Raw genomic sequence first — 12,163 nt, forward strand, 5'->3', positions numbered from 1 at the left:
AAAGAAAGAAAGAAAGAAAGAAAGAAAGAAAGAAAGAAAGAAAGAAAAAGACAAGACAAAGATGGACTCTTTAAGGATCCAAATAACAGGTGGGACTATTCCAAGAGAACATCTGCAGAATTCACAGGTGAGTGTGCTGGATGCTTGTGTGGTTTTGTAAGGAGTGGAGAGGAGGGCTGGGGAGAGGGTAACTTTGCTAAGATCACCACTATAATTGTTAACACAAATCAACGCCGGGCCCCCACAATCCTCCTATCTGATAACGGATGTGGCCACAAGTCCGGGTAAGAACAGAAAACAGCAACGGGTAGGTGGTAAAGGATTTAAATATAATTTTGCTGATGTATTCATGGAACACCCCAGAGAAAGGGCAATAAGAAAATTCTGGTATAACACTTCACATGGCTTTGTTAATTATCACTACAACCTCACAAGGTCATCTCTAGAAGGGACTTGCCTTTTGGCTTCTGGATGTGTATAATTACTAGGCATGCAGATTGTGGCACACATCCACATTCACGTGCCACACATTGGCTCAACAATATCAAATGCTTTATTATGTTTTGGAAGATACAGGAGAAAGAAACAGCATTAGGCTGCCCCAAAAGTCATAATGTTAAAAGCAAGCAGGAAGCATTTTAAATGGCAGGGTGACAGCACTATAAAAAGAAAACCTTTAAAAAGCTTCTTCCCACTCCCCGAACATAGCAGCTATTAATTTGGCCAAAGTCATCTAATTGTTATAAACTTTCAGCCACCTCAGAGATCTGCTTGAACTGATTTAATAAATAATAATCATCAAATTAAAACAGATCTAAAATAATTAACAATGGGACTTAAGTGAGTAGTTTTTTTTTTTTTTTTCTTTTTTGGTTAGTGGTAATTTTGTTGTAGTTTTGGCTGAATTATTAAGTACAGCCCTGTAAATGCTAAAACAATGGGGCAAGATTACAGAGTTGGTGGGAATCTTTTATTAAAAGAGTGATTATTAAGAGTATTAAAATCATGAAAATAGGACACTGCCATAAAAAAATTGATTAACTGCACTTAATGATAGACCATTTAAACATAAAATGAAGGTGATTGCAATTAACTCATGTTTTCCAACCCCGGCACGTGATCTTACCAGTCTGCTGAATCACTGATTGCAGCCTTAGCCCATGCGCCAGTGTCTGTGGTCACAAACCCCACGTCATCATGGGAGCTGGAAGATGACTGGTCAGAGAGATGTGGAGGAAGCACTGGCAACCTGTCATCTTCTATAATGACAGTGTCATCTTGGGGCATGTTCACTGTGGGGGACAGCTGGTATTTACCTGCCCAGTGGAAAAAAAAGTAAGAGAAATTCTAGATATCCATCTAGATATCCATTATGTGTATTCATGTTAATACTTTACAACACTAGAAAAACTCTACATTTCCAAACATCTGCTCAACCTGGTGGAACAACATAGAATGAAGGAAATTTATTTTTCATAAATAAATGTCCAGCGGAGGCCTCAAGTCCGCTCCCTCCTCTGACATGGCAGCTATGTAGCTCTCAGCACAGTATTCAATTTCGCTGGTTTCAAGTTTCCTAACGCCGAAGATGATCTCCAGAATGTCTTCTAACGTGAAAATGCTACACAGATTCTAAGTTGCAAAAGTCTTTTGAAAAATTTTACCAGGAAATGTATAGGGAAGCCCTGCAGACTTACATCAATCATTCACCCATTCATTCACTGGGACATACCACATAGCAAGTATGTAAGAAAGACTTAAATCTTGGCCCCCAAACAGCTCACACCCTAGAGAAAGAGACAGACATACAAAAACTGATAAGTGATTGGTGCTGTGAAGGATGTGCTCAAAGTACTATGGCATTCACTTGTGCTGTAATTGCCTGGGTAGCTGAAGGCAGAGAATGCTGGGGATCTTAACAAAAGTTAACATCACAGTCGGGCTTTGAATGATGAATATGATCTTTTCTGCTAGGAGAAATGAGAACATTGATTTTAGACATCGGCAACTACATCATTATATTCATGATGGAGAAAAGCTCACAGTGCATTCTGGTGACACTTCAAAGATGAGTACATGCAGAATCAAGACCTTGTGGGGAGATGGCAAGAGTGATCTCGAAAAGATTAAGATCTAACTGCCTAGGGGCGCCTGGGTGGCTCAGTCGGTTGAGCGGCCGACTTTGGCTCAGGTCATGATCTCGCGGTCCGTGAGTTCGAGCCCCGCGTTGGGCTCTGTGCTGACAGCTCAGAGCCTGGAGCCTGTTTCAGATTCTGTGTCTCCCTCTCTCTGACCCTCCCCTGTTCATGCTCTGTCTCTTTCTGTCTCAAAAATAAATAAACGTTAAAAACAAAAAATTAAAAAAAAAAAAAGATCTAACTGCCCAAATTTTCAGGCCAAGTCTGTACATTTTCATTTATTCAATTTGGATATAGCATTGTTGGTAAGGAAAGACTCACTACTGTCTACGGTGATCAGTTTCTTTCAGGAAAATCTGCTCAGGTGCATGGGTCAGCATGACAGATGTTTATATTTCTTGGGACAAAATTATGATTCAAGTCGTGAATCCTTAAAGATAAAGCTGGGGTCCAAATGATGCCATCTTCCTCCCGAAAGCACCCATACTTCTTCTGACTTCCTCCTCAAAAACTGTGCCATAATTTTGAATAAGAACTCATTGTGCAAGGCTTGGGTCCAAGTGGATATGTCATGAGAGGCCATACTCACAGAAACAAACAACACAATATGATGCAGGCCCACTGGCCTGGCTCTCTCAACAAAGCAAGAATTGACAATTTCCCTGTCACTTTACAGCAGGAGGGGAAAACTCTCATTTTAAGTCCAATATCCCAATCTGGTAAGCCAGCTTTACTGGCTCCTACCCAAATAAAATGGATTGCTGTATTTTCCCTTCTACAAGCACCATTTTATACTTTACATGGAGCCCACTTCGGATTCTGGGTCTCCCTCTCTCTGCTCTTCCCCTGTTCACACTCTGTCTCTGTCTCTCTCTCTCTCTCTCTCTCTCTCAAAAATAAAAATAAACACTTTAAAAAATTAAAAAAACATAAAATAGCACAACAGCAACATGTGGAGAGTTTTTAACATTTTAACATCAGTCTTAAGATCTAATTTTTAAGATAAACATTCGTAAGAATGTACAAATGATGATTTTTTTTGTTTTAACATGATTTTGGCAATTATGGGATGGCATATATAGGCTTGAAGGATTTTAAAGATATATACCATTCTAGACCTTTAACAAAGGAAAAATTTTAGGTTGATATGTATCTTTCCAGGACAACCCATAGAAGAAGACGTGTCAGAAATTTCAAGTGTATTCATCATCTAGCACCAACTACTTTATTATAGAAATACTATACGCTCACTGAAATATCAACACAGCTTTTTATCAAGGAAAACACTATGTTTTGATTTGACATGTGTTCGTTTTGAGAAACTGTGAAAACTAGCAACTTTTTATGAATGCTCATGATTATAAAGCAAATCAAATGTAATACTTCATTGTTTTCCTCTCCTGAATTCAAATCACTCATTTACTACTTGAGTTTTTGGACTTCAGTACAGAAAGACAGAAATCTGTCCAAAAAATTATCATTCACAAATAAGGTTGGACATTCTAGTACTATTACCAAAAGAAATATGTCCTTCTCAAGACATACTTTTTTTGCCCAAAAAGTGTACAGAATGACAAACCAGTTATGCCTGACAGCTCACCACTGACAAGGCACGTGTCACAGCATTAAATGCCAAGTCCTCACAAAGGCAAAATTTAATGAAAGGAAAAATCACGATGTAATTACAGTGCACTCGTTTTTAAAAACAAAAACTAAAACTCCTGGGTTTACACAATATATTCTGAGAGACAGCCTAATAAGCAATATGGAACACTGAATGGCTCTTCATATGACAATCCTTTTTTATAATATGCTATTTTGAGTAGAAATATTGTACTGTAAGTGATCCAAAATTTTAGGCATAAATGGCAAGAAACTTTCCTAATAGTAAGAAAACAATTTAGCTTTTTTCTCTCACCCATGATTCTGGGGGCTAATATTTCAAAGATTTGAGAATTCACATTTTTCATCAATTTCCCACTTCTTAACATGCTTGCCAGGAATTGCGGTTTCTGAACCTGGAGGCAGGAATATACAGGGAGTAATGGACAACTCAATTATCAAACTACATGTTTAACAAACTCCACCTAAACAATACCTCTTAATGATGTGTGCTGGTACAGGGCACATCATCAATGTGAAACCTTCCAAGGGTGACTTGAGAAGCCTGTGATCTGTTTTTAGATGGATAAATATTCCTCCTTCCTCAACTAGTTAACCAACAAACTATAAACTAAAATTTAAACAAGTCAATATCTTAAAGAGGAGTGACACAATGAGATACAGATGATTGGTCACTAAACGTTTATTCATTGGTACATTTACATAGAAGGCAACACCATTAATGACACTAGAAACAGATGAAAAGTTTTCCAGTGATTTGACTCACAATAAAAACGACATTAATGTTCCATTTTTCTGTGTTGAATTTCTAACATGATAAAAACATGCTGAACAAAAGTATTATTTAAACTCACCACAAATATATGAATATAAAAATTACTGAGATTAAATTCTAAAATGAATACACCAGATTTGGGGTTGCTTTAAAAATTAAATTTGGGGGGCACCTGGGTGGCTCAGTCGGTTAAGTGCCCAACTTCGGCTCAGGTCATGATCTCACAGTCCGTGAGTTCAAGCCCAGCGTCGGGCTCTGTGCTGACAGCTCAGAGCCTGGAGCCTGCTTCAGATTCTGTGTCTCCCTCTCTCTCTGACCCTCCCCCGTTCATGCTCTATCTCTCTCTGTCTCAAAAATAAATAAATATTAAAAAAAAAAAAATTAAAAAAAAAAAAAAGAAAATTTGGGAAAAAAAATTAAGGTTCCATGTCCCCAAATGTCAACTTGTGATGTATTTGGGCAAGAGTGTTGGTTAAATTAACCATGCCTCTTATTGTTTTGTGATTATTAGATTAAGATAGTCCAGCAATTTGTAAAAAAAAAAATTTAAGGCTTTTGTAAAAAAGAAATCGTAGGTAGGATCTCCAGAGATTTCTTTTCGATGAATATCCATGATAGTGGCAAGTAGGTCCATACAGAAGACATTTGGAGAAATCTTGCCTTGGTGACAACTCTGGTTGACCAGACCACAAGCTAGGAGGACCGATTAAGGTTGAAGTAGTGTGGGACTCGGGACTCAGAAAAAAACACATCCTAACTGATTTAGAAACACAGAAACCTTGTGGCTTCAGACTTGTCACTTAATTTCTCTGATCCCTAATTCCTCTGAACAGAAGATAATTCAGTTGGAGTAGATACCTAAGGTTATTTTCAAAGATGAGGTTTTGATTTTTAGATCACTTTGTTTGCCAGAATAGAACAGATTCTGGAGGCTGCCTAATGTCTTTTGCTTAAAGATGTAGATATTTATAAATTGATGTTAATAAAGAATGGATGTCACTAATAGTTATTGTGTGGTCTCAGTATTCCCCAGAGAGGTCTACTTTTAGAAACAGGAAATAACCAAAAACAACATAAAACAAAAAATCACCATGGGATCTTGTGACTTTGTTCCTTTATCTGTTAAGTGGGAAAGTGTGGCTGATGACCCCTGACATCCTTCCAAGTCTAACATCTCTTCCTATTTTGATCTATTTTTTTTAGAAGCTTCCCTCCTGAGATGTGTTCCCACAGAAATGAGTTAGAAAGCCACAAAGCTCCTTTTTGGTCTAGAGTCTCACATGATGAATTTTCACAGGTGAAAACTCACCCTGTTTGCATAAAATTAGTCATTTCTTAAAGTAATAAGCTGGAATTTCAATACAAAGCTCTAGTTGAATCATAGCAGATGATGAAGTAAATACCACCATGTCCACAAGTGTGTATGTAGGAGTTATTCTAAACATACAAAAGACAACCTGTAACCACACAAGAGCTACCTGAGAAACTTCCATGTACCTAGGTACTGTGCAAATCAATACATACTAGCGCGAATGATTTAGGCTAATAGAATTCAATGCTCTAATATCTTATATTTGGTACCTTGTTTTGACATTTTCTTGTCAGCTAACATCTCTTCCATGATTTCTAATTTTAGCAAACTATTTGTTTCTTAGGGTCGCTGATATTGGAATAGGGACCGATGAAGACTGAGGAATTCTCAAATTTGCAAAACTCAAGACATGGGATCGGGTTACGCATATACATTTCTCAGGGTAAAACTATACAGGATCCCTAGTTTCCAGTTTAATGTGTAAAAGCTAGCTTAAGAAAATATCTAAATCATTCAACATTAACTTGGCCTATCATCAGAGGGTAAAGAGTCTGCCACCCCCACTCCCAAAGGGCATGCACAGTACATCACAGAGCACATAGCTGGGAGGGAAGTGCTGCCCAGGGGAAAGCATCTGGAGTCTGAAAAGTCCATTCCATCTCTAGCAGGGGGAGGGGAAAACAACAGTAATACGAACTGAAGTGGACTAATGAAGCCACAGCTAACAAAATCAGGGCAAACAGACTATGAAGAAAATGACGGAATCCTTAACCCATATAGACAACATTTCAAAAGGTCACTAGGTGAATTTTGGGGTTTTTTGGTTTTTTAGTTTTAGTTTTTCGCCTTCCTCTGAAGCATCAGGGATTGGAGGCAGGACGCAGGTTACAGGAACTGGTGGACCAATGGTCTGATTCAGTATGGCAAGTCCTATGTTCCTATAATAAAGGGGAAATTACAGCGTATCACTTTGTATGCACACAGATCCAGGGACACATGCACTCTCTTTCTCTCTCAAGGGTCTGAATTTTCATCAGTGAAAAAAGTATTTAACAAAGATAAAGTTTTACACCAAAACCAAGAAAGTATGGAAAATTCAACAACAGTGAAAAGAGTGATCATTAATAAGCAAAGATTAATGTGGTGAACTATGTACAATGTGTGTCACCGAACAGGTGTAGAATGGTTTTTAGTATCCTTCCCCTACTTCCATTTATGCCAACCTGGCAAAAAGAAAAATATTGACAAAGTAAAAGCAGAAGGCTGGCAGGTCTAAGTTCTATGTGCAACAGAATAAGAAATTGAGAATTTATCAACTTTTCCAAACTAGAAAGCTAGAAAGTCCAAAGGAAGAACAGAAAATTCTATTAGCCTTGTTTATATGCTTTTCCTGTCTTGCCCAGAAGAGAGTTCTGTGTATGCAGAGATTGTGTCTTTCTCATTTTTGTATCTAGAGCAAAAGTATACACACAAATGTCTTGTCAATAGCAGGCTTTCCAGAAACGTCCACTGATGAATGAAATAAATTCTTGCTCCAATGAGGCTTCATAATGGAAACCTGATTTGTATTAAATCTTCATTAAATGTATCAAAATGGAGTTAAATTTAGGGTTTTACTTGGGAGCCTTGTGACACATACCAGCGATAAAAGTGTTTTATGTCAGGTGCTATTTTAATCAAAACAGTTTTGTAGGTTTTAAATTTGAGAACTCTCACAAGTTAATCCCAAGATGAGCAACTCAGTAAATCCAACCACTCCTGTGGCAAAGCAAGTCTTTATTAACTGGATCTGTTAGTAGAAAGCTGAACCGCTGCAGAGCAAGCGCTAATGACCTCATTACCCACTGGGGCCGTGCAGACAGCACGGTGTCGCATCTAAACAGAGGATGCAAAAAACTAGCTTCCAGATTTTAAAATGAGGGCTTTGAAAAAGTAGAGATGCAATTAAAAAATGGTAACATCCTATTAAGCACATACCACATAAATGCGAATATTTCATATACATGCAAATGTGTAGATATGTATTTGTTCCTCTCCCTCTAAACAGTGCTGCTGTGGGAAGAGATTCAACTTTTGAATTCTTCTTGCCCCACACTGCTACATTTTGATTTTTTCCTAAAACCTGGCTTCACTTCTTATTTCAAACAAGCTAAAAATATCTTGATCACTGAAAATATTACCATGTGACCCCTTTCTTTCCCCCCCCCCCCCCCCACGTTACAGGATCTAAAATTCACTTAACAAAATCAATGTATTGATTTACTCTCTTCACATTAACACTTCCTGGATGATTATAATGAACCTACTCTTTTTCCTCTTGAAAACATGGGCCTCCTTTACATTAATATTACATTAATAACCTCCCAGTGAACCAGGAAAGCATAAAAATAAGTTGTGATAAACAGAATTTTACCTGACTCACCCATTATCCTACTGAGTGCAGCATTTCTCGTGGGTGATTCATCGAGCCCCTCAATCCCACTGTAGAGGGAATGGGAGATTCTTCGTTCTCGATCATCCAATACTGTTTCAATGGGCAGCTCAGGTCCAGAGGGGCTCCCAGGTGACTTCAGCTATAGAGAAAAGGGGGCAAGGGAAAATCAGTACTGGAGGCCCATTAGCAGCATGGGGGAATTATAACAACTTGCCCAAGGCCTGTATCCAACTGGGTACCAAATGAACTAGAACTTTTCACCCTGTACCAAAATAATTTGTGATGACAGCTCTGCCTAATGACCAACTTTCCGTGCCACTTTACACTGTGCCTCCCATGAAGTTCTGTCAGACTGCAGCCATTGGAGGAAAAATATGTATATTAAAAGCTTTTTTTTTATAACTTATTTTGCTGCTTATTTTTTCAATTTGACTGTTAGTATCGGTTGAAGTCAATTTAAGTTATGGTTTAATTCAGAATTCTTTATGAGATGTTGCTCTGCACAAAGGATGCTTTATCAGAATGGAAGCTGGAACTCAGCTACATGTTTTAGACCTATGGTAGGTAAATACACCTAACAATTAGCACACATCTCTGCGTGTGCTGCAAGAATTATTGCCTACTCTACGAGACCTCAAGACCACTTGTGAGCTTGGGTGTCTTGAACAATTCGATGAGCCTATATTTCTTTGGCTAGAAATTCAGGAAAAAAAATCATTCTATTCTCTTACTATAATCTTAAATATAAGGTAGTAAGTAACTGAAAAAAAAACACTTTAACAGCAGACAAACAATATAGAAGTAGGGATCGAATATTCTAATGAAGCAAAGATGTGTATGTCACAAACACAGACAATCTACTAAGCAAAGAATATAGGTCAATTTTTATCATCACGAATGAAAACAGTATGTGGCATTCTTTAAAACAGCTGTGCCTCCAAGTCAGATTCTTCACAAAAATAATATGAATAAGGAACCTATGTTCATAAGGCCTTGAAACAAATCTGCTTCGAGGAAGAACAAAGCACACTTAACTGCAGTCGTCCAAATGTGGGCTCTGGGGTTAACCCCGTGGACTAATATCGCGTGACGCTTGGTGTTGGCTTGCAGCCAGAGACAAAGAGGGCTTGGCGGGAGGGTTCTGGGGGGAGCAGCACAACACGGCAAAGTGGGAGAGAGTTTGCACATTCCAAACAGATGAAACCACAGCCGTTGCGGTTCCTTCATCTGAACAAATTATTATTTCTGTTAGAAGCTATCATCTGTTTAATATAAATGAGATATTTAATGAAGTTCCGAATTGTAGACTTATCTCTCCCAGTTTGATAAGCACTGGGGAGATTTAATGCATTGAAGGGTCAACACAATTACAATTGGAGGCACGTCAAACTGCAGGAGCATAATCAACTCGCAGCGCTAGTGAATTAGACTCAATAAGGTTTAAATTGTGAAATGAGGATTTGTTTTATTAGTTTCTTTTTTTTTTTAAATTGCAGATTACAACTGACAGCTTTACAGAAAAGTAAATTAAGTATTCAAGGTCTCTGATGTAAAAAAACAAAAGAACATTTTCTGAAAGAATACTGTGCTTAAATTCCAAGGTACTTTGGGAGGTAAAAACAAAAACAAAGGCCGATACCCTATGCCTTTAAGAACAAGTATGTTTGAAAATTTTAAATGAGCACATATATTAAAGAGACTTGCTATACAAGTCTCTCTACAAGACCTGTTTGCTGTATAATTTATTTGATCATAAGACAAACAACATATCCTCACATTTGCTTAACAGATGCATTTCATTGAACCATACAACTGCAATCTTCTAGATGGTAAAATTCTTGTACAGCCATTCATGAGAAATCCCTAAATAATCTAAGAGGCTATTTTAGAATTTTAGGAAATCAAATAAAAATTCCATTTAGAAAATAGCACATGCAGGCTTTCTAGAAAAAAAAACCAGTAAGGTGCCTGTTCAGAAAGAACCTCACACTTGAACATTTCATGGGAAAGAGTCTTCATGTCCCCTACCTCCCTAACCATGTCTAATTTACATCTAAAAAGACAGATTTAAATGAAGACATCAATAGCCTACTACATAAATATTTAACAGAGGATACAATGCCTTTTAATTTCTTTAAAAAAAAAAAGCCTGATTGGGGAGCACAGTTTTGTTTTAAATCTTCTGATGATTTTGTTGTTGTTGTAGGAAAGCCAGTTTAAGAACAAGAAACATGCCACTGTGGCACTATGGCAGCACAGACAGGCAGGGCCGCCTTCAGTCCTGAAGAATGGCCCAGAATGGCCTACAATCTGGGCCTCTCCCAGGCCCTGCAAGTCTCCTTACGTAAAAACCTTATCCAAATTAAACTTCATCAGAAGAAGAAAGGCAAATAAAAGATCTGCAATTTTCACTTTGTAACTTGTTCAAAGTGCAAAAATGTTCTTCAGTCCAACTTCAGTGCCGAGTAGGGGTAGTTGTGCTGGACCCCCTCAGCTCCATCTCTAGAAACACAGGAAAGCCTTTCCACCCCTTAAAGAAAAATTAGCTCTTGGTTGTAGTAAGATAACTCATATTGGGTAGGAGTGGATATGGATACAGTCATTCTCTAAAGTAATACAGACATGTCTATCACAGGTCAAAAAACAGTTTACACTCCCTGTCCCGGACATTTGTTTCACTTTGTGGTCATTGTCCTCACAAAATAAAAAGCTAAGTGAATAATAAAGATTCATGTGAATCAATATTTATCATAACTTCATTTACAAACGTATAAAATTAGGAATTACCCCAATACTGAAAAACAATGTAAATGTAATACTCTCTTAGATAAGATACCCAAACAATGATATATTGCTTTTATAATCAGAAAATACAAATGCTATTTAATAACAAAGAAACTGGATATTGTCCAATGAATATGCTTTTCATTATATACTTGGACTACCTTTCTGAGGAATAGTTAAAATCCTGGCTTCTTTTAAAAAGCTAATATAATTTCTGTGGGGGTTAGTAAATTCTCACATTCATGTAGGTAAGCATTAATGGGTCAAATGAGGTCTTTCACATAAAGAAAATGTATCCCACCATCTTGACTATAAGCCTTGAAAACCTGGCATAGATATGGCCCTAATCTTCTACATCAAACTTAAGACTGAATTCTAGTTAACAATCTGCATACTCTTATTATTCAATATTTCAGTATTTATGGGCTTATTCTATTTTATCCCCAACGCCTGGCACAGAGCAGGTACTGGGTAAATAACTGGGCGAATAAATTCATTTCCAAGTAAACGACTCAGATTTCCTCAAAATGGTTTGGAGATTTATACATGTGAAGCCACGTGGAAGCAAGCCTAAAGCTGAGGGCACAGTACAATGTTGTAATACAGCAATTGAGCCTAGATTACAATTCTTTGTTGTGGAAAGTACTAACATCTGAAGGACAGGTAAACACAAAACAATGAATAAAAGGGCAGGCTTGGGTTTTGGAGAAGAGTGGCCAGTTTAGGCTCTGCTATCAATCAGGACAGCATTTCAGCTCCTCTGTACTCTGCTCTGCCGCGTGGGCAACAGCAAGGATCAGAGCGGTAATGTAAATTCCCCCAAGTCATTCTGCCTGTAAGCAGCACACCCAGAATGTAAGGGAAGGTCTGAGGCTAAAGCCCATGCTTTATTGTATGCTGCCTCTTAACACAACCGGAATACAAAGTGCCTGAACAACACAATCACAATCAATTAGGCCCACTCACATGCATAAGATGAATGGGCACCCTGCTTCTAAATTACTTTGCCACTACCTTGGCCTTGCAGCCATTAAGCAAATCGTTTGACCTTTCTGCATTTATTTCTTAATATATAAAGTGAAGAGAGCCATAAATGA

General features: G+C 37.8%; 1 protein-coding gene across 15 annotated transcripts in view; it reads right to left on the reverse strand.

The window, feature by feature from the left end:
• The window catches only part of PARD3 (par-3 family cell polarity regulator), a 662,524-nt gene that overhangs the window by 225,404 nt on the left and 424,957 nt on the right, over positions 1–12,163 (reverse strand). For 8 of the 15 annotated variants that reach the window (XM_049626957.1, XM_049626962.1, XM_049626960.1 and 5 more), the window contains 2 exons: positions 8,262–8,421; positions 1,127–1,316 (listed from right to left, as the gene is read on the reverse strand). In XM_049626957.1, coding sequence (XP_049482914.1) covers positions 1,127–1,316; positions 8,262–8,421 — 350 coding nt within the window. The remainder of the gene's footprint in view (positions 1–1,126; positions 1,317–8,261; positions 8,422–12,163) is intronic. The other 7 variants (XM_049626966.1, XM_049626964.1, XM_049626959.1 and 4 more) reach the window with 1 other exon arrangement.

The sequence above is a fragment of the Panthera uncia genome, chromosome B4, assembly GCF_023721935.1.
Source record: "Panthera uncia isolate 11264 chromosome B4, Puncia_PCG_1.0, whole genome shotgun sequence".
NCBI classification, from domain to species: domain Eukaryota; kingdom Metazoa; phylum Chordata; class Mammalia; order Carnivora; family Felidae; genus Panthera; species Panthera uncia.